The 23,331-nt window shown below is 34.5% G+C and overlaps 2 protein-coding genes across 2 annotated transcripts; one reads left to right on the top strand and one right to left on the bottom strand.

The window, feature by feature from the left end:
• Positions 1–3,548: 3,548 nt before the first annotated feature.
• On the bottom strand, positions 3,549–9,451 carry LOC112017543 (protein RETARDED ROOT GROWTH-LIKE). The gene is made up of 7 exons (XM_024050007.2): positions 8,971–9,451; positions 8,511–8,619; positions 8,214–8,373; positions 6,468–6,616; positions 6,189–6,340; positions 4,051–4,165; positions 3,549–3,950 (listed from the first exon to the last, which is right to left on the bottom strand). Exons 1-7 carry the CDS (start codon positions 9,366–9,368, stop codon positions 3,813–3,815), a joined length of 1,221 nt encoding a protein of 406 aa, XP_023905775.1. The 5' UTR covers positions 9,369–9,451; the 3' UTR covers positions 3,549–3,812.
• Positions 9,452–12,096: 2,645 nt separating this feature from the next.
• LOC136061201 (uncharacterized) lies at positions 12,097–14,089 on the top strand. The gene is made up of 6 exons (XM_065767582.1): positions 12,097–12,215; positions 12,669–12,915; positions 13,059–13,214; positions 13,330–13,409; positions 13,515–13,564; positions 13,788–14,089. Exons 1-6 carry the CDS (start codon positions 12,097–12,099, stop codon positions 13,919–13,921), a joined length of 786 nt encoding a protein of 261 aa, XP_065623654.1. The 3' UTR covers positions 13,922–14,089.
• The last annotated feature ends 9,242 nt before the right edge of the window (positions 14,090–23,331 follow it).

The raw sequence follows: 23,331 nt of genomic DNA, 5'->3' as shown, positions 1-23,331 counted from the left end.
AGTCTTCGTCGGTGACTGCATTATATGAGAAGGTCTTGTCTGTGTGTCACACTCACATTGACTATTACGTTTACGAATATTGAATAGAGATTCTTATAGTTGGGGCACATACATTTATGGCAATTACTTCAATCAAAACCCAACCCAACCCCACACCACCCCCCCAACTAGCACACGGCACAGTCACATACAGCTATAATGTAGGAGTGTGCATAGGTTAAGTTGAATCGGGTTGAGGAGATTTTTTGACCCAACCCATTATGGTGGGTCAAAAAAAATTTAACTCAACCCAACTCACATGGATCGAATTGGGTCGGGTTGAACCCATGAGTTTGACAAATTTTTTTTTATTATTAAATTGGGTAGAAAAAATATAAATATTAATATATTAAAAAAAAAAAACCCAAAGATTAGTATTAGTAGGAGGAACTGAAGAAGTGCTGCTCTACAGCTAGTTTTTTAAAAAAATTATTAAATATAATATATATATATATATGCCCTACAGCTAGTTTTAAAAAAAAATTATTAAATATATAATATGTTTTAAATATATATTAAATATGGGTGGGTCGGGTTAGGTTTGGCGGGTTTGTAATTTATGACCCAAACCCAACCCGACCCGCTAAAAAATAATTTTGTAACCCAACCCACCAAGCCCTAAAAACCGACCCACCCCGGCGGGTCGGGTTGGGTCAGGTTTGGCGGGTCGGTGGGTTTTCCGCACACCCCTAAATTTATTAGTTTTAGGACTGTTGTGTGGTCTTTCTCCATTATCTACAATAGATTGATGCTACTTATACAAATGTGACATCACCTGATGACTTTTATGTTTTTTTTTTTTTTTTTGTGCTAATTAATAAGCTGATGCATACATTTACACTCGTGACGTTGTTCTGAGAGGACCATTTCAACAATTCTTTCAATAGACTTAATAATTTCTTATTTGCACACATTCATTCAATATTAATAAAACGAGAACGTCTAATGACTCCAAAAACAAAACAAAAATTCACACTTAACTAATGTGACAAATTATTGGTAATAAGTAAAAAAATGATGTTAATAATAGATTCGAATAAGAACCAGTAAAAACTTACTAACTTAACTATTATAAGAAATATTATAAATTTTTTTTCTACACAAATAGTATTGCTCAAATAAAAGGCAATAAAGGTATAAATAATCTAAGAATGTATCCAATTTCATATATTTAAGTGTCAACTTACAATAATTTCACTTTTCACCAAAGTAGTGATACTGCAGTGGTGCATTAGACCAAAGGAAGAAATCTCTAGTACTTACCTCTAGTACTTTTTTAACTGAAATCTCATTTTGTTTTAATGAGAAACTGTCACATCACTCATCAACTAAATAAAATGTGGAGATTAAAACTCACCACCACTTGCTATAGTGTATTTAAAACAAAAGAAAACCTCCAGTTAAAAAAGTACTAGAAATAAGTCAAACCCAAACATGAGAGACTATACCCAACAATCAAATTTAAAATGAGAATAATACTATAGTAAAAAACTATTTTATAATGTTTTTATAAATTGTTAATATAGCAAAATTTTATTTGTTTTATCTAGACTCACTATTGATATCACATTTTTACCTATTAATAATTAATTACAATATTTAGCGCAACAGTTTATAAAATATTTTGTAAAATAGCTCGGTTTTGTACCATTTTCCTAAAAATGGTGTCACCGTCCGTATCATTAATGTCTAACCAATGTGTTAAGTTTGTTATAAATATCTAAGACACGTGTCGAGTACATATTTAATTCAGTTTTGATTAGTTGTAGAATCAAGAATGTAGTCGTTACAGCCAAGACACGTGTCGTGTAGATATTGAGTAGATATTTAATTCAGTCTTGATTAGTTGTAACAAACACTATGCTTATAATTAGTGTTGCTATTTGGATTGAGTATAGTTTTTGATTTTTTTTTTTTTTTTTTTTTCCATTCTCGTCATTTGGAGAGAACTGTTCATGATGGGCCAATTTCTAAGTTATGAATTTATATTAGTCCAATGGGCTTTAAGCCTCAGTTTCTTGTATCGTACACATATTTGTACAACACATTACTTACACTGCACTCATATTCCTTCTATACAAAGTTACAATTTATTTTGTCAAATACAATAAAATTATTTCACAGTTTTAATATGAGCGATGTAATCTAATCACAAAATAATATGCAAATATGTTCTGAAATTAGATGTAGATTTGAGTGTGTTTGTACAAGGATTATAAATGATGAATAGATTAGATAAAAAATGTGCAAGTAAATGAGCGAGAAAGTATAATTTTCAAATGACTTAACTGATAAAGTCTATTGTCATTAAATAAAATATTTAGAGTTTGAATCCAACTTAGGCCAAAAATCAATTGGTATTTAGTTTGATTATAAGGAAAAATTATACTAGAGCAAACAACATAAATTAAAATTCTATCGAATTAAAAAATAAAAACCAAAAAAGATTGCCACCGGAAAATGCACTCCATCTCTTATTTTTTAGCAAAAAATAGAGTGCTCTGTCTTTCCCCGGTGATTTTTCTGTTTTGTCACACATGCATCATTCTTAAGTCATCAATATGCAGTGGGCATAAAAAAAATATTGTTCAATGTTCCGTTGGATTTGAAGGTGGCAGTACTGGAATATAAATTAGGTAGCTTTTGCAGAGGTCCCATTTTGATTTTTGAGTATTTAATGTAAAAAAAAAAAAAAAAAAAAAAGATAATTGCTTATTTTCGAGAATATCTTTGCATAATACAAGACAAAAAGTTAGATTATTTAAAATTGAATTGAGACAAAAAGTAGTATAAGACCTAAAACAATAGATAATTTAAGCCAAGAGCTATCTTATAACCGGTTGCCAAACTTGCTCCGGATATTGTTGAAAAGTGCTCAGCTCCCATCCCATTGGATGTCTCTATTTTCATCCTTGGATAGTTTTTCAAAACATCAATTCTTTTAAAAATAAAATTTTACAATTTTATTTTTTACATAATTCACAAAATAAACAAAATAAGTTAATGAAAAAAACTCATCAAAGCACAAAACATAATAAAAGTTAGTGTAGAACGTTGCATGTGGAATTTGGTGATCGAAGGCATAACACGCTGTCTTTTTTTTCTCTTTTTAGTTAATTGCAGAAGTACACTCTTAAATTGTGGAATACTTGCACTATACGTTCTGAATTATAAAAACTTACCATTACCACCCTAATTGTAATGGTAAGTTTTGTACCAGGTTCTGAACTACAAAAACTTACCATTACTTGCACTATACATTCTGAATTATAAAAACTTACCATTACCAGGTTCCACAATCGCCAATTGCTTCCCTTTTAGTTCTGTACCTTATTTGTTATGTTTTTAAGTTTCTTGTTAAATTTTTTATGCTTTGCAATCCCCATAGAAATTACATGCAGAGTTTAAAATGGAGACATTGTGCAGGAAAGATTAGAATGTGTGTATAAAACTAGATTATGAGGTAATAATTCTTCCAAATCATGATTAACAGTAACACTACATACATATGATTCAGAAGAATAGTATTATAATTATCAATACAGTTCAAATATTTATATACAAATTACAAAATGGACTAGTAAATAGTATGATGCATTGCAAAGTAACAATGAACCGAACAATGCATTAGTTCTGGCTTTGTGCATCAACGGAAATGGAACGTTTAACTACACCCACCGAAAAAATTTCACCGAATATTTCACTCTTGTTTTTGTGCCAAATTTTTGAAGTAACATTTGGTGATTGTTGCAAGACTCCAACAGAAATTAGTCCTAAAGATTAAGTGCTGACCTGTGGACAATGTCATAAACAGATAAAAGTATTTCGGCACCTATCAGTGCAATAATGAGCCACTCCAGAAAATCTGATTTCCTATTCTGTAGAATTTCCTGAAGAAAGCGGATATTGTGCTGTAAAGAGAAAACAAGATGTCACCACAGCATGCACATCAATTGAAACATTAAATTCATTCAGATGATATACGATAAGTTCAGAAAAGAGAAATTTCACCTCCACAAACTTCAACTTGAAATCAAGACTAGCGAATCTCTGAGTCAATTCAAATTCATCTCTGAGATATTCCCATATTTGAGCATATTTTGCATCCTTCCAGGCAATGTCTGATCTGTAAAAATCAGTAAAGTTTGCTTTAGTAAAACCGAGCATGCATAGCAAACAAAATATAAATCTTAAATGAGATGGAAGAATACAAGATAGTAACCGTGTATATTTACATGGTCACTGTAGCAATTTTCTATTTTACACAATTAGAGCATCCACTGACAAAATCATGTAAAATAGAAAAAGATCCCATTTTTACACATTTTGCCTAAAAAATGCACTACATCAGTGCTTCTAAAAATGTGTATATCTTTACACGAGCTACAGTAACCGTGTAATTTTACACGGTTACTATAGCTCGTGTAAAGATTATTTTATTAATTTCTGTTCACTCCTTTTTTTCTCTCTCTTCTCCGTGCTCAACAAACTCTCCACTTCTCATCTTCTTCCTTTTCCTCAGATGCACACAAACACACCCACACACAAACACATCCACACAGACAAATCAACACAGAGATTCACTTGCTCAAAAAAAAAAAAAAAAAAAAAAACACAAGAGATACACAAACACACCCACACACAAACAAACCCACACAGACAAACAACAAAGAGACAAATCGGAGCCTGATCGTAGCTTGACTGGAATGATCGGAGCTCGTTGATGTGTGGATCGGAGCTAGGTGAGATCAGAGCTCATTGATGTGTGGATCGAAGCTAGGTGAGATCGGAGCTCGTTGATGTGTGGGTCAGAGCTAAGTGAGATTGGAGCTGACAGGAAGAGTTGATGTGTGGGTATGGAGATGGGAGAGATCGGAGCTGAGAGAGAGTTGATGTGTGTGTATGGAGATGGGTTGTGGGTATGAAGATGGGTGAGACCGGAGCTGTGAGGGAGAGTGATGTGTAGGTATGGAGATGGGTGAAATCGGAGCTGAGGGAGAGTTGATGTGTGGGTATGGAGATGGGTTGTGGGTATGGAGATGGGTGAGATTGGAGCTGTGAGGGAGAGTGATGTGTGGGTATGGAGATGGGTATAGAGAGAGAGCAAGCAATCAGAAAAAATGAGTAGAGAGAGAGAGACCGCGTGTATGTAAAGTGGTAGTTGAGATAAATAATAAAAAAATGGATAAAATTGATTATTTAAATAAAAGAAGGGATAGAATAGATAAACTGATGTGGGTGTTTTGTAAAAGTGGATGTGTAAAATAGAAAAAGTAGGTTTTAAATGTAAAAATAGGTGTGTATAATGCATGAACTGATGTGGTTGCTCTTACAGCTGAATGTGTACATTGTACCCTTATGCTATTTTGCAAACACTGGTGTGAGTGCTCTGCTCTAAGTATGATTAGAAAGTTGAGACGGATCATTATCAAAGAAACTGAACTGAGTATTTGAAATTAGCATCATCCTCATGCTGTTCAATTAAGCCAAGTGCTACCAACATCCAGGGTAAAGATCAAAATAGTAATTAAAATTGCTTTCCAGCTCAATAGTCAGAGCAGTGAAACAATCGGTAAAAGAAAATTATGGAAATGCATTAAATATTTTAAATTAAAATTTAATTGAATAAGAAATATAGAAAAAACTAAATAAACAAATAAATTGGAGAAGACTAAAATAATCGATACTAACATGGATACAGTTTTGTCAAATTGGGTATACTACAGATGCATTTAGGATAAAACATGTTTCCCAACCTTGAAGACGAAGACAATAACCTAGGTAATACACTATATGGAGGGGAAGAAAACAAGAATGATTCCACAAAAAAATTTCTATTAGAAAATAACAAAAGCACAACAAATAAAGAAACTCTAACAAAACCTAACATTACCACTGGGATTAATGCTTTCCTGCTACAAGCAAACAGAAAGAACTAGCGAACAGAGGTTAATCTTCAATTTCATTAACATTTTTCTTGTTACTCATACAGGACTCCCAGTTTCATGAGAATACTGTAAAGACAGTTCTTGAAGCTTTAATTCCCATTTTCTTTTTGGGGAAAAGTATTGAGAAAGTAATCTTATATAGGCTGGTGAACCATCATAAACAATTCATTTAATGCAAGCCACTAAACTTAACACTGTTACCTCTCAAAAAGCCCAAGCTTAAGAATCACATCAGCAAGATTAGAATTTGCCTTTCCCACTAACTGAAAAAGTTTTTTCCTCTTCATTTTGAACTTTCCAGTTGTTTCCATCTCACGATTTATATCAGTAAATTCTGCAACCATTCCATCAACCTATGAGAAGAAAAAGAGTTATGAACACGCTTACCTTCACAACATAAAAACTTCTACATTGTCATAGAAGTCTTTATTTTATTATTATTATTTTTTTAATACATTACTGCATTGTCATGGAACATACCTGGCGCACGTAGTAATCAAGAGCAATACTTTGGCCAAGAACACTACCAATAGTACGGATCCCATCAGTACTCAGGTACTGCAACATAATGTAATCTAATCCACCTTGCATCCACGTGTTCAATGATGCCTTCTCCCTCACCTCATACTCTGGAGTATTGAAAAAATTCAGATTCAGATATTAAAAACTCCAAATATGTCAATGGGCTCTAGCTCAATTGGCACTTCCTCCTCTCCCAAGAACATATGGAGGGCAAGGACCCACAGGATGTGTATGCAACTTTGTAATTAAAAAAGAATCCAAACATATAAGATCTTCAGCATTTCTTATTCATTAGAGGCAAAGAATATAACAACGCTCAAGCAAAGAAAGTTGGTAACAACAGGAGAAGATTTAAGAGGATAATTATCAAACCATAAATATCAACAATTTGAGCTACCTGAAAAAAATAAATGAAATGACTTACTAAGCTTTAAATTAAACTTAAAGATAAGTGAAGTTGCCCATCAGGACCTGGTATTCTGTCCGTTTGGAGTGCAATAGGTCATGCCAAGGAAGTGGAGTTGTTGGAATGCTGGAAGGGGTGCTTTTGTTGAAGTTTTAGGTTTTAAGTATGAGGAGCCATGCCTTATAGTGTGATGCAGAATATTTGGAGGGAGAGGAGCCATTGTAATTTTGATGGGGCTAAGCATTTGTCTGTGGCACTAAAAATGCATCTTCTTCATACCATGTTTGATTGGCTAGCTGCCTTAAGTGGCCATTTGTTGTCTTCTCTAAATGAATTTCGAGATCTATGTCATTTTGATTGAATTTTTTATCCATAGTACACTGTCCGTGTACTTGGGTTCATTTACTCTTCTTTTTATTTTCAATAAGCACTATTACTTATAAAAATAAAAATAAAAACAAAAACTTTTCCAGCAGGGCCGTCGCATAATTGTTTCTACTGAGTAAGCTTATTTATATGTCAGTCCTGATACAAGGATATGAAAGAAATCGACCAAAGAAAAAAGTTATCTATTATCTAAACTCACTGATAATAATCATGCTATTTCAAAGGGATATCGTTGACTCTTTTTTTTTTTTTTTTTGGAATAAGTAGGGAGATCATTAACTTATAAATGAGGAGTATGAAAGAAGCAGAGTATAAAAGAAGCGTAACAGATTCCCCCCCCCCTCCCAAAAAAAAAAAAAAAAGAATAACAACACAACTACGTAAATGTGTCATTAACAGAAACCTTTTTAAGTTCTAATATATATGTGTGTGTGTGAGCGCGCAAATCAGCCACTCAAAATCTTGGGAAGGCCCATTTGCGTCCTATCCTTCATTCATTTCTCCCTTCTAACAAAACCTTGGTTATGTCCAGAATGGATTTTCCAGGAAAACTATAAGTGCAGATTTTGCCAAAACTTAATAGAAACAAATACAAAGATAAGTTTTTGAAACAAAGAAGGGCAAATGCTATAAGGTTGCAAGGCAGGAGGATGCTAAAAGTCAGAAGTTTTAGCTTTTTGATCATTAATACTTCTTTGCATTCTGGCTTGACAATGAAAAGCTAACTGCAATGCAGGAAATTCCTCACAAAGGTTTCCTTGTAATGATTCAAACATATTTACAAAAGATAACCCAATAAATTCATATTCAATCAAAGAGCCAGTACGTTTTAGCTCAAATGACACCTTCTTCCCCATAAAAAGGGGTGGAGGGTATATTCAATTGAAGATATTCTGGATATAAGATCTTACCATCCTTTCTCATTTCAGGTAGTAATCCTGTAGCATGTTTTTGTACAATTTTCAGATACCCATCAACCTCGTGTTCACGGACATTAAACAAGACGATGGAGCCATACTGAAAAACTACCATGTAACAGCAGTTACTTCCGCTTAAGGACGCACCCAAACCCTGAAGTAGAGAACCCTCCTCAGCAATACAGTCAAGTTAATTGCATTACACAAGCAAATGCTATATATATAGTTAAGATGCAAAACATGAACACATTAACGGCACAAAAAATCAATAAAAAATTAAAAAGATCTTACATTGATCTCAGAAAGATTGCCAAACTTAAGAACAACATAATTAGTCATACGAGACGTTGGCGGGATAAAATTTTGTCTATTCTGTTCCACTAAGCTTCTCAAGTCCACACTATACCAAAAATAAATAAACAAATGAATTAACCAGAAAATTCAAATAAAGATAAGTAAACTTCAATTATGCAAGCACTCTTTGTTTTCCACTTCCTATGTTTTAGGCACTGCTCCTTCCATTGAAAAAAAAAAAAAAAAAGACCCAATTAAGTATTTTGGTTCTTGAACTTATCAATTATGCCAATTTCGGAAATCACTCAATTTTTTTTTTTTTTTTGAAGTTTCAACATGCAAATTGAACCATTTTAAAAAAATTCCCGGCCTAATTATAACACAATCGATGGTTTCATTTCACGTACGAAATTGAACACTTTCAGAAACGTTCCTAAAAATAGGTCAAAATGCAAACCTAGTAGAGAAGAAATAAGCGCGAACAGGAATACAAGGTTTGTTGTCTTCGTCAAGGTTGTCATCGTCGCCGTTGCCCTCGCCGACCTCGGAGCACGAAACGGGCTCGTTCCAGTCCAATGAACCCGCAGGAGAGAACGACGAAACGCACCGTACCACAGTCAGACTTGCAGCGCAAGAAATCGAGTCGGTGGCGGTGGTGGTGGCGGTGAAGAAAATGGTGCGGAGGTTTAGGGTTTTGGGGGCTAAGTAGAGAGTGTGGCGAGGTTTTGGGTTAGTGGTGAGGAATGTACGGATGGGTTTGAGTGAGAAGTGAAGAGGTTGTGATTGTGAAGAAGATGAGAAGAGAGAAGGGAAGAGACGCGCGGCTCTTAGCTGTGCGTCAATGGTGCGCCACATTTTTTTTGTGTGTTTACTTCAGTTGTTGGGGTTTTGGAAGAGGGTCTAATATATTTTGTCAGGGTTTATCAACTGGTTATTTTTTTTGTTGCTAGATATTTTTTTTTAGGGGTTTTGTGGTTTTCGACTTTTTGCCTTCAAATGGGGCAAGTTTTGTTTCAAAATCTTGTTTCTTAATTGAGATCACAATAATTGTGTATATAACCATGGTTTTAAAAACCGGTACGGTGAAAAAACCGAAATAGAGGGTGTTTACTGGTTTTATGGTCCGACCGGTGGTCGAACCGATGATGTCATAAATAATAAATAAATAATTATTAATTATAAAATAAATAAATAATTTTATAACTAGTCATTTTAACTAAAAAATTTAATAATAGTAAAACATTAAATATTAAGTTACCAACTTTTGGACACCACTTAACAAAATTCAACCAAAAAAAAAAATCATAAAAAGGTAAATTGTAACAATTACCAAACATTTTTAGTTATTTTTTAATTTGTCAAATAACCAAAAGAAAGTCACCAATAGGTAACAATATATTTACCCACATGATACTTTTTTCCCACCTATCCTACACTCACACGTCCATTTCACACCCACCACACATTTATTCAAACTTTCAAACATCTCTCTGGACTTAAAAAGTTTCTTTCCTATTCCACTTTTTGCTAAAGTCTCATTTCCAGATCTCCCTCTTCAATATTCTCTCCCTCTCTCTGTCTCTTTGTCTTTTTGACTTCTCTCTTTCTTTTTTCCTATCTTTCTTTTCGTCTTTTCGTTTTCCCCACTCTCTCTGCTTTGTCAGTTTGTCTTCCTCATGAGAAATAAGGAAGTTTTCGCCTGAAACTTCAGCATTTCTTGAGCAATATTCATGAGTTTTTTTCTCCTGAACAATTTTTGGCCTCCATTCACTTGGTTTTTTAGGCGTACGGCGTACCTGTACAGGTTTATGCGTGCATTTCCTTTATATTAGTAGTATTTTAGGTGAACTTGTACTGGTTTTTTTTTTTTTTTTTTTGAGAAGCAGTACTGGTTTTTCTTTGAGAGAGTGAGAAATACATTCCGATTGAATTTTATTTAGGCCGGTAATGACTGAAACTGTAACGTGAGAGCGAGAGGACAGACCACCACAGCAAAACCGGTTCGACCTCCGGTTTTTTCGGTTCTCAGATTGAACCGGCCGGTTATTACTGTTTACCGGGTTTTAAGCTATTTCCGGTTTTTTATCATAACCGGACCGGATTTGATGCCGGTTCCCGGTTGAACCGGTCGGACCGGCCGGTCCGATCCAGTTTTTAAAACCATGCTTGATATATATGGTTTTGTGTGTGTATAAAATTTCTTAAAAATAAATAAATACCTCATTGATTTGCTTCTTAATGTCTCTAAAACAAAGAAAATTATGGTCACATCACAAAAAAAAAAATCCTTTTTATATCTACATTTTGAATTGAAAATAAATAAATAACCTCATTCTTTGCATACCGAATAAGAAAATGTTCTGATATGAATTGAAAAAAAAATATATATATATATATATGTATATATAGTAGTTATACATATTTATATAATTTATGAGAAATTAAAATTGCTTCAAGAATAATAAGATTACTAGAATGACTCTTAGAATATCCAATTGTATTGTAATATATTGTTTTGATACATACTATAAGATATGAATATACAATAATATGGAACTCGAACACAAATTTCTTATTCCAGAACAAAAGACTATACTGTAACAAGCTTTAATATAATTGCTAAAATATTTTACAAGCTCGGATAATCTTGGATTTAGAATAAATTATGTTCTTAAAAGTTAATTACTGATCAATGTTTACTCGATATGGGAATAACAAGATTGCTACAAGCCTATATAGCATAGAGATTGAATTTCTATCTTTACTTGGTTCAATCACTAGATTCACTACATTAAATATACGATTCCACTACTGTTGGTAATTGATTAATTATATATAAATTTAACATTGTTCATTTATTGACCTTCAAATTGTTTTCCTTTTTGTTTAACCTTTATTGGAACAAACTGGTGGCATCATGAAAGAAATATATTCTAAAGTTGTTCATCCTAACTATTTTTCGTGCAGCATCGCTTCTATGGACAGTCAATCCCACATGGATTTACAAGAGAAGGAGCATTGAAAAATGCTACCATTCGCGGCTACTTTAACTCAAATCAAGTTCTAGCAGATTATGCAGAATTAATTGTAAGCTTGAAGAAAAATTTATCAGCCGACTCCTCTCCAGTTTTAGTAGCTGGAGGATCTTATAGTGGAGGTAAGTCTTATGAATATAAAAAATTAAATCCCACTCAAACTATAAACTTCATATATTAATCTCACTTCCTATTGTTTTCCACTTTTTTTTTTTTTTCTCAACAGAACTTGCAACATGGTTCCGCCTGAAGTATCCACATATTGCAATGGGGGCATTGGCCTCTTCAGCACCCATTCTTTACTTCGATTACCTTGTGCCACCAAATTCATATTTTGTTGTTGTTACCTAGGACTTTCAGGTTAAAATCAATAGTTTATACTCTATTTACTTTGAACCATACCTTATATTTAGTAAAGGGTTAACTTAGTGTCACGAAGCTTATAGCTCAGTGACATAGTCTGATCTCTTTTATAAATAGAACTATGGTTCAAATCTCCCCTCCCTCACTTGTAACAATTGAAAATTTGAAGCTTTGTATTATGGATAATGCAGGAGGCTAGTTGGAGCTGCTATGAAACCGTAAAGAGTTCATGGTCTGAGATTGATAGGGTTGCAGCAAAACCCAATGGCCTTTCCGAACTCAGCAAGAAATTCAAAACTTGCAAGTAATAATATTGAGTTCTTCATTGTCTCCATATCCCATTTCTTTGTTAACTTTAAATTACAATGTATGGTGACTCATTGGACTGTATTTTTGTTTTTCCAAGGAAAATGTTGGTACGTTCATCTTATACAATTATATTAGCAGCTCCAATTAGCCTCCTGCATTATCCAAAATACATTCATCACATATAATTATGTATGTTGGTACATTCATCTTATACAATTATATTAGCAGCTCCAACTAGCCTCCTGCATTATCCATAATACATTCATCACATACAATTATGTATATTGGTACATTCATAATGAACAATTATGTATGTTGGTACATTCATATTATACAATTATGTATGTTGGTACATTCATAATATACAATTATGTTGTTACATTCATCTTACACAGTTTTCAACTATATAGCTCTTTCTTTGTCCTATTAACATTTTTTCCCCCATTAGGCCATTGAAGAAGGCATCCGAGTTAACAGATTACTTGAACACTCTGTATACATTCGTGGCTCAATATGATAGTCCTCCAGACTATCCAGTGGACACTCTCTGCAGAGGTATTGACGGAGGAGCTAATGGAACCGACATTCTTGGCCGAATTTTCTCAGGAGTTGTTGCTTATTACGGGGAAAGTAAAAAGTGCTATGATTTAGGTGAAATCATTTCATCAGAAATTTTGGATGGTTGGGACTGGCAGGTAATGCATATGAAATTTTTATCAATTATCTTTTTCTTAATTATATAGTCATTTTAATTTACAAAATTAAATCATGGAATTCACACAGCTTCAACAATTACAGAACTTTATTTTGATTAGACCTCTCTCCTTGGCCTTTGTAGACATGTAGTGAAGAGGTTACGATAATTGGATGTGGCCCAAATGAAACCATGTTTCCTGAAATATCATATGATTACAAAGATTATAAGGACTACTGCGTGGACAAATTTGGAGTCGAACCTGCGCCTCATTGGCTCACAACTTATTATGGTGGTGAAGTATGGCTTCTCTCTCTCTCTCTCTCTCTCTCTCTCTCTCTGTCTGTGTAAGTGATTTAAAAATGATGTACATTATTTTTTTTTTATTTTTTTTTTCTCAATGTAAAAATTGCAGCATATAAAAAGGGTTCTCCACAAGTTTGGTAGCAACATCATCTTCACCAATGGCCTCCGTGACCCATATAGTAGTGCAGGGTAACTTTTCTAAAATATATAATCTAGATTTTTATTTTTTTTTGGGGGGGCAAAAATATTGTTCCTTTTATTTAGTTAGAATGATTTAATATGTTCTTATTTCAGGATATTGGAAGACATATCAGACACCCTCGTTGCCTTGACTACAAAAAATGGTGAAAATTCATAATATACACTCCGAACACATTACATTCACAATTTCATACGCAACGGCTATATTTAAAATGTGAAAGGAATAATGTGTACGAATGTCAAATTGTCATTGTCATTTTAGTTCCATTGGATTTTTGTGAACCCAAAAAATATCAAAATAATTATCTTTAATTTGCTGGCCTTTATTGAAGAACAACTTTACTAATATAAAGTTGATTTCTGCAGGTTCTCATAGCATTGATATATTGGTTTCAAGTAAAGACGACCCAGATTGGCTGATCGACCAGCGACTAAAACAAGCCAAGATAACAAAACAGTGGTTTGACAAGTACTACGAAGATTTGCGTAAGTTTGGATAGATGTTCACACATAATGGTAGTCATGGATCAATTGTGAAGTTGACACCAAAAATAAGATTCTGCTTTTTAGTGTAGAGCAAAGCCAAACCGCAGAATGTAGACTAGTGTAATGTAGACAAGATTTTTTTTTTTGATGAAATAATGAAGACCAGATTTAAATTTGTATTATCTCTGTGTATTAAAAGATTTAGAAAGTTAGTTATGGTTTTAAAAAATGTCAAAAATACTTCTAAATAATCCTTATTCTTAAAAAAAGAAAAAGAAAAAAAAAGGGGTTAAAATTGTAATTCAAAAAAATTCAAAAACTATTAGAGAAACTTTTTTCCTAAAAATTAGCACACTCTATTTATAGTATTTCTCATTTAAATATATCTCTCTCGTTTAATACATTTTTTTCCCTAAAAACTAGCATACACTAAACCCAGTTTATTTCATGGCAAAAACACCATTTTAGTTCCTACATTTTGGGGTCATAGTCAATTTGGTCCCTACATTTTGGTAGCAGCGATTTAGTCCCTATTATTTTCAATTTGCAGTCAATTTGGTCCTTACCGTTAACTCTTTAATGAAAAATACCTACATGGCAAACGATTTGCATTGTTGGCATATCTAATATTAGAAGTTTGTATTTTATTTAATATTCTAATATTAGATATGCCAACAGTGCAAACTATTTGTACCGAGACATTTTTCGTTAGTGAGTTAATGGTAAGAACTAAATTGACTGCAAATTGAAAATAAGAGAGACCAAATTGACTGCTACCAAAATATAGGGACTAAATTGATTGTGACCCCAAAATATGCGGACCAAAATGGTGTTTTCACCTTATTTTATTTTAAATCATAAATTTTAGTTTCTTAAAAATTCCTTAACCGTAGATAAATTCAAATTGAAAATTACATTAAACTCAAAATAAATAAATAAAAAAAGAGCCTCATTGCTCATGTAGAGCGCGTGTGATGAGGCTAGTGAGTAAAAATATAAGTAATAACCTGCTACTAATAACAATATAAGTAATAACCTACCGCTTAGGATTTCTTGTGACAATGTTGTGAATATAACATTTCTTAAATATTTTACATATCAAATTCTATATATAAATTTTAAGAATTACAGTACATCTCAAACTCGTTCCATTTATATTTGAAAAACCTATTCATATCTTAAACTCATCTAAATAGTTTGAGAAATGCTACATCTACAAAATTTTCACAACAAATTATAGGTGGCAGGATATTATTGGTTTTAATATAAACCCACCACTGAGTTACTTTCTTATCCACTAGTAACAATAGAAGTAATAACCTGCTATTTAGGATTTCTTGTGACAATGTTATGAACATAGCATTTCTCAAATGTTTTACAAATCAAATTCTATATATAAATTTATATTTATTGAATATAAAAACGAATTCTATAATTGAATATTATGCCAATTTATGTTATTATTTATCATAAAAACGAATATTTCCTTGTTCAATGTTTTATAGTTATATTAAACTTAACAAATTTATATTTTTATTACAAATTTCGAATTTATTTATATTAAGATTTTTTCTAATAATTTGGATGATTAGATTTAAAGGCTATTTATAATGTATCATGTATGTATATTAGATGTTAAATACAAAAATCAAATAATTTTAAGTTAATAATGTGAGACAATAAATAATTTTTGTTTTGCTTGAAAATATGACAAATTTTTTATATACAAATATAGAAAACACTTATTTAGTTTTGTTTTTGTATTTGTTTTTGTATTTGTTTTTGTTTTTGTTTTTTACAAATCTTCTGAAATCATAATAAGAATGATAGGCCACAAACTGAATGACTCCTTGTGATTTAAACTAATTAATTAATTAGCCAAGTTGTTAATTAATTAATTAATCATGCAAACGCGTGGAAGCACAAACAAATCACCAATAAACTAAATAAGCAGCGGAAATAAATAACACGGTAATTTGTTTACGAATGTGAAAAACCCTTACGGTAAAAAACCCCACAGGGTGATTTTTAGGTCACCACTCCCGAAACTCCACTATTATCAAATCAAGCAGTTACAAGTAAAGGAATCCCAAGTATCTTAACAACTTACAGTTGAACCCTTACCCCAATACCCAATTGAACTTGATCTGTAGTGACAGTTCCCACCTTTGATGCATGGCTCCCAAGTACGTGACTAACCAATGCGCGGATCCCAGTACGCGACTTCAAACACCAACTTAGAAGAAGAGGTTGGCTGCAAAGTTATTCAGTTCATCCTACACGATGAAAATCAGGAAGATGCTTGGTCACAAAATCCTTTGGTGCAAAATACATAGCAACTTCTTCAGAGAAGATGAACTAGGTCAAGAATTTCGTCTTTAATCACAATTTTTTTTTTAAGAGAGATTGCTCAATGCTTTTGCAACTTGTGTCCATCTTGACGGCTCTTAAAACAATCATTTTATATGTTTAGGGTTTGGAGAAAAGAAGGCCCAAAAGCATATTCACAGATCCCAAGGAAATTAAATCAGAAAATCTGATTTTGTAATTCTCAATAGATAGCAGGTGTCGAGGAGCTATCGAGCAGGTGTCGAGATTTAATGAATTTGCACTTTAGCTTGTTTTTCTTGGACAGACTTGATGAATTCAACACTTGATCTTAAAACCTTGTTTCTTAAAGTATTAAAAACACCTAGAACGACCCAATTACAAGTAGAGTGCGTTTTGTCAAAGGATTGGCCAATTTACATAAATAAGTGACATATATTCTTAACAAGTGAAAACACATATATCCTCACAATCTCCTCTTTTGGCAATCCGTGACAAAACCATAACAAACAAATGAGCATATGAGAGAAGTCATAAATCACTCAACTCATATTCACTTGTTGAATACAATAAAATCTATCCTAACACAAAGTCTTGAAAAACTTTGCAATAAGAGAATTTATGGCAAGTAGACTTTGACAACCTGTATTTCTGAAATACTTAAACAAAAATCATCAAGGCATCTTACGTGAAACAGAAATAATAGATTGTATACAAGTATAATGAACATGTGTATAAAGATAGAGAAGAAACAACACATGAAGAGAGAGGTGAAAGAAATAACATCCACATATAGAGAAAGTAAGTATAATGTATGTAAAACTGGTCACAAGACCTTATATATAAGATCAATGTATCTATAAAGAATATAAAAGAAAAAGATACATCAAAACCTCACTACATCCCTCAAAATATCAACACTCCTCCTATCAAAAATGTCTTATACTAACTCCCCCCCTAAGATGACTACTATCATAACCCAAAACTACTCCCCCTTTTTGTCACAAGTGACAAAGGGTAGAGTGTCATGTAGACATCTCATTAGTAGAGCTAGCATTTCCATCATCATTATCCGAAGTGTCATCATCATCATCCTTAGAGTCTAAAGACGCTGGAGAAGGTAGTGAAGGAGTAGTCTCAGGAGCAAAACCACCCATGGTCGCCTGCTGTCGTGCAATACGACCAACATGAATATTCACCTGATACAACTCAGAGGAGAGTGTATTGAGGTGAGCATCCATGCGCTGCAGCTACGCCATAATGTCTCCAAGAGATACATCACCCGTAGAGGAAGAAGAAGTAGATGTTGATGAAGCAAATCTGGATGGAGCTAAATGGGAGGGAGGAGTGGAATCCGTCTGTCGTGACCTAAACTGAGCCTCACTACGTTTTACAGTAGTGGCATCTATGGCACAGATGTGTGTGAAGTGGTTGGACGCAGGAAAAGGGATAGAAAAATGGCGTAAGATTCTCGTGATAACGGAAGGAAAGATGAGCTTATCACGGGACGCTGAATCTAGATGAACATCTATGATAGAAAAAATAAAATGAGAAGGAAAATCTATAGTAAGATGTTCAAGAAGAGATAACAAAAATCGAGCACGAGGCTCTGTGATGGAGTTGTAGTGAGAGAGTGGATGGAGTACAAAAGTCATCACCATGTTTAGGAATCTAGGACCTTTAGCAAAAGATCTACATGATGTGTACTGATGCTTACCCCAATTAGCTGGGTGCTGACAAAAAGCAGAAATGAGCTCATCTTTGGACACAGTTCTCAGATGCTCACGGGAAGGATAGTCAGAAACTCTATCCTAGGAACCCTAAGCACATCCGCAACAAGCTGCGGTGTGACAGGAATACGCGTACCTCGAACGCGAGTGAAAAAGAGAGGTACTGAACGATCAATCTCGTGCATGTTGGAGTAAAACTCCTGAATAAGCACGAGAGGACATGTGACCGGGACATCACATAGCGACTCCCATCCCTTACTGTGAATGACAGAGGGAAGGTCAGTGTCGGCGAAGTCCGCCAAAATGACTTGGCGTTCCGAATGAACACCTCGTCTAGAAAAGTTCTCCGTAAATGCCTTATGGGCATCTCCATCACGGAACCGAAGATTTAGAGGAGTAGAATTAGAAGATGAAGAAACTTTAGAACGCAGAGGGTTCCGAGCCGGAGTGGATTTACGTTTGGGTGCCATAGACACTACTAACGTAAACAGAATGAGAAAGAGATAGAGAGGGAGACAATTAGAAAAGTCCCAAAACAGTTCACATATATCAAATATATTGAACAAAAAGTACGTATGTATGGGGAATGCATGGACATGTGACATGCAAATTAAAAAGCATCATGACTCAGCCCAATCCAATCCTACCAGCACACAAACAGAGAACACACATCTAAATGCATGTAAATATCATTCTAATGCACATGAAATGCAATGTATGACATTTTGAACTCATTTAAGTGAAAACCCAACCCACAATTGCAAGAAAAACTCATTAATTTTCAAAAACCCCAAAAATTTTCAAAAACCCCAAAACCTAAGCTTCAAAACATGAAATCCATGAAAAAGGATGGAAAATGAGATCTTACCAAGTGATTAGAAGCAAGGAATGGCCGAAAATCAAGTGTGTTAAAGATTTTGAGTGAGACAATCAAGTTTGGGAGAGGAACAGTCACGGATAGATCGAGAGAGATCGAGAAAATGAAGTATGAATCGCGACTGAGTCTTAAATAGGAACCTCAGTAATTCTCAACAGCTTACGTGTTAAGAGGTATCAAGGAAGGTGTCGAGGTAGGTGTCGAGAAAAAGCACGTCGACAGCTGAAGTTGTCGAGGAATGAACACCAGAACCAAGAACAGAAGCTCGATCGATCGACAAGGTATCGAGAAGGTATCAAGGAGATAGGAGATTTCTCAATCGATCCACCAGGTGTCGAAGAGGTGTCGAGATTGCGATAAGAAAAAGGCTTGAAAAGCTCGACAGATAACAAGGTATCGAGGAGGTGTCGAGCCAGCTTTAAAAAGCAGTTTTTCGAGAAGTGAAAAACACAGACATGAATGCAATCCAAAATACACCTCAACCATTGATCCAATCAACATATAAAGCTCTCAAAAACATCTCTCAACAAAGAATTAAGCACATGGATCCTCAAAAACACACACATACACTAAACAAGTCTAACCAATTTTATTTTTTCAAAAACAAGTCAAGACAGTTCAGTGAGCATACATTAGCACATGTAAACACTTGTGATGGCCAAATCATATTGTACCTGCACATGTATCAAAAGTAGCAAAGAATATTGCGTGCTGTGTGTGAAAAACATCGCAAGATTGCATATGTGTATATATGTTATGACAATCTGAGATATGAGAAAATAACTTTAACTCACACACAATCATAAACTGTTTGATGGGGACTATCACCTTCGAGGTACATCTATAACTCCACATCTCCTAGAATACACGCTTGCAACATATTTAAAAGCATTTTTTTTTGATTTTTTGCTTTTTTATTTTCTTTTCATATTTTCTTTATTTTAGCATATCATACATGGGCATAAAAGAGAGAAAAGAAATACCCAAGATGTTAAGCATTTGACATCGCACTTTTGCTATGCCGAAACATACGAATGTCTTTGACACTGCACTTTTGCTATACCGAAGCAACGGTGTCATTTATGATTGGCGAGCAACAGTGGTGAGATGGTTATTTACCTTTCTCTTAAGATTTTCTAGTCTACCCGTCAAAAAGAGTGATATGAGTGTTAAGTTTAAGAGATAACTTAATCTTACTCATCACAAACAAGAGTCACAAAGCTCACTTGCTTAGTTGTGCATAGAGATGCTCATCTAAGTTACAAAGATACAAATTTAGAAACTTTGTTTCAATGGCCATCAAGGTACACAAGTACCAAGTACACAAAACACACACTGTTTTTGTATTTTTCTGATTTTTTCAATTTTTTTTTTATTTTAAAAACAAAAGTAAACAAAACTGAAAGTAAACACACAAAAACATGTTAAACAAAACAAAACATAAAACTAGACTGACTCAACAAAAATGCAAAACACACAAGCAATGCAACAAATAAGAAAAGTAAGAAGGGAAAAGAAAGTGATGAAATCACTTAGAGTCCTTTTTCTTCCACACCTTGGAGGAACCTTTCCTTTGATTGAACCCTTGAACAGACGGTGAGGGGGAAGAATTGAAACCATTCAAGTTCGAAAGGAACATGAGGGCTTTCAGAAGATCTCCAAGAGGAGCAAGAGAGGATTGAAGCTGATTTTGGCTTCTAGATGCTATTATGTCGTTGCTTTATTGAGTGGCTAGCCACTTATAGCAATTAGGTCAAGTATGACCAGCAGCTCTACAATAATGACAGAGATGCTGCTTCTTTTGTTTAGGCTTTTGAGAGTTAGCCTTCTTAGTCCTAGGGTTTTTAGCATCTTTCTTATCTTGATTAGGGGGTGCTCCTAAGATTGATTTACCCTTGTCTAAGTTCTCACTAGCTAATTCAGTTTTAACATTAGTGTTCTCAATTTCAGTGTTATTAGTAACAGAAACAAAAACAGTATTACTAGTAAAAGCAGTATTAGAGAAAGAAAGACCATACCCTAAGCCTGTTCGATCCGAAGCAATTTTCTGATTGCTTAGCATCTCATCAAGCTGCTCAGCTTCAAGCTTCTTGGTCTTCTCAGCCAAAAAGTTGTTCTCAAATCTCAGTGCTCCAATAGTTTGATTCGCCTCATCAAACTTTGTAGACAACTCTTCACGATCAAGTTCCATATCACTGAGTTTCTTGGTGGCCAGCCTATACAATTTCTCATGCTTCTCAGAGAGCTTGTAAAGCTTCTCATAGGCTGAATAGATATCATCTTGATCATCCATTTTCTCAAATTTGGACTCCACCAGTTCTTTTTCTTCATCCACTTCTTCAACAATCCCTTCAGTAGGATTGACTGTGGCAATGAAGGTATTTAAGATTCCGTTATCCTCATTGTCGGAATCATCCTCGAGCTCAATGTCACTCAAGGTTGCAGCAAGTGCCTTACTCTTCCCAATGCTCTTAAGATACGTTGGGCATTCATGCTTCATGTGACCGAATCCATGACATCCAAAGCACTTTGGTCCAGCTGGAATAGTGTACTGACCGCCATCCTTAGTGTCCTTCTTCCCTTTGTCTTGGTTCTTAAACTGAGAAGAATTGGATTGTCTGCGGTCCTTGTCGAAGTTCCTCCCATTGGCATTCTTCATAAACTTCTTAAACTGTCTTGTAATGTAGGACTTCATCTTAGAATCTTCATCATCGGAAGACTCATCTGTATCACTGCTCTTTACCTTCAAGGCCATGCTCTTGCCTTTACTTGTTTTTCCAATCCAAGATAGTCCTAGCTCATAGGTCTGCAAGTTTCCAACCAGCTCAGTCAAAGGAATTTTGTCAATATCCTTTGATTCTTCTATTGCCGTAATCTTGGCATGAAATCTCTTAGGTAGAGTTTTGAGCACCTTCCTTACAACCTTGGGTTCAGGAATGGTTTCCCCAAGATTGAAAGCTGAGTTCACTATATCCTTTAGCTTGGCATAGAACTTATCAAACGACTCATCCTCCTCCATCTTAATTTCTTCAAAACTTGTAGTGAGCCTTTGAAGCTTTGAATCTTTGACAGCCTTTGTTCCTTCATTGGTTGTCTGGAGGATGATCCAAGCCTCCTTAACAGTTTCAGTTGAGGATATCTTCTTGAACTCCTCATTGGTGACTGCGCTAAATAGAGCATTTAGCGCTCTTCTGTTGAAGTTAGCCGTCTTGATCTTTGCGTCATCCCAATCGGCCGGTTCTTCTTTTGGCTTGGTCCAGCCAATCTCTATAGCTTGCCATACCTTCTAATCTAAAGACTGCAAGAAAGCTCTCATGCGTACTTTCCAGTTTGCATAGTTAGTGCAATCAAATAAAGGAGGTATAATTAATGACTGTCCTCTATCCATGACAAGCAGGGGTCAATGGATCAACACAGCAAAGATTAAACCTAATCAGAGTGTGCATGCTCTGATACCACTTGAAAGGCCACAATCTGAATGACCCCTGATTAAACCAATTAACTAATTAACCAAGTTATTAATTAATCAATTTAACATGCAAATATGTGGAAGCACAAACAAATCACCAAATAACTAAATATGCAGCAGAAATTAAATGACATGGTGATTTGTTTACAAATGGGGAAAAACCTCGCAGCAAAAACCGCATCGGGTGATTTTCAGGCCACCACTCCCGAAACTCCACTATTATCAAATCAAGCGGTTACAAGTAAAGGAATCCTAAGTACCTTACCAACCTACAGTTGAACACTTACCCCAATACCCAATTGGACTTGATCTGTAGTGACAGTTCCCACCTTTGATGCATGGCTCCCTAGTACGTGACTAACCAATGCGGGGATCCTAGTACGCGACTTCAAAACACCAACTTAAGTAAGAAAGGTTGGCTGCAAAGTTCTTCAGTTCATCCTACATGATGAAGATCAGGAAGATGCTTGATCACAAAACCCTATGGTGCAAATACACAGCAACTTCTTCAGAGAAGATAAACTAGATCAAGAACTTCATCTTTGATCACAAATTTCTTGAACAGAGATTGCTCAATACTTTTGCAACTTGTGTCACACTTAACGGCTCTTAAAACAAATCCTTTTATATGTTTAGGGTTTGGAGAAAAGAATACCCAAAAGCATATTCACGGATCCCAAGAAAATCAGATCAAAAAATCTGAAATTTTAAATCTCGACAGATAGCAGGTGTCGATGTAGCTATCGAGCAGGTGTCGAGCTTTAATGAAATTGCACTTCAGCTTGCTTTTTCTTAGACAAACTTGATGACTTCAACTTTTGACCTTGAAACCTTATTTCTTGAAGTATTAAAAACACCTAGAACTACCCAATTACAAGTAGAATGTGTTTTGTCAAAGGATTAGCCAATTTACATAAATAAGTGACATATGTTCTTAACAAGTGAAAACACATATGTCCTAACACCTTTGACAGGTTTGACAAGACCTTGCTTGGCCTCAACGCATGAATATATAAGGAA

This window comes from Quercus suber, unplaced genomic scaffold, assembly GCF_002906115.3.
Source record: "Quercus suber isolate HL8 unplaced genomic scaffold, Cork oak 2.0 scaffold_825, whole genome shotgun sequence".
Classification (NCBI taxonomy): Eukaryota; Viridiplantae; Streptophyta; class Magnoliopsida; order Fagales; family Fagaceae; genus Quercus; species Quercus suber.
This window is presented reverse-complemented; position numbering and strand designations above follow the sequence as displayed.

Coding starts and splice junctions, on each gene's coding strand:
- LOC112017543 (XM_024050007.2), bottom strand. CDS start 9,368: ATGTGGCGCACCATTGACGCACAGCTAAGAGCCGCGCGTCTCTTCCCT. Junction 8,620..8,970: donor GCTTATTTCTTCTCTACTAG/GTTTGCATTTTG, acceptor TTTTTGGTATAG/TGTGGACTTGAGAAGCTTAG. Junction 6,341..6,467: donor TTGATTACTACGTGCGCCAG/GTATGTTCCATG, acceptor TTCTTCTCATAG/GTTGATGGAATGGTTGCAGA.
- LOC136061201 (XM_065767582.1), top strand. CDS start 12,097: ATGCAGGAGGCTAGTTGGAGCTGCTATGAAACCGTAAAGAGTTCATGG. Junction 13,410..13,514: donor GACCCATATAGTAGTGCAGG/GTAACTTTTCTA, acceptor TTCTTATTTCAG/GATATTGGAAGACATATCAG. Junction 13,565..13,787: donor TGCCTTGACTACAAAAAATG/GTGAAAATTCAT, acceptor TGATTTCTGCAG/GTTCTCATAGCATTGATATA.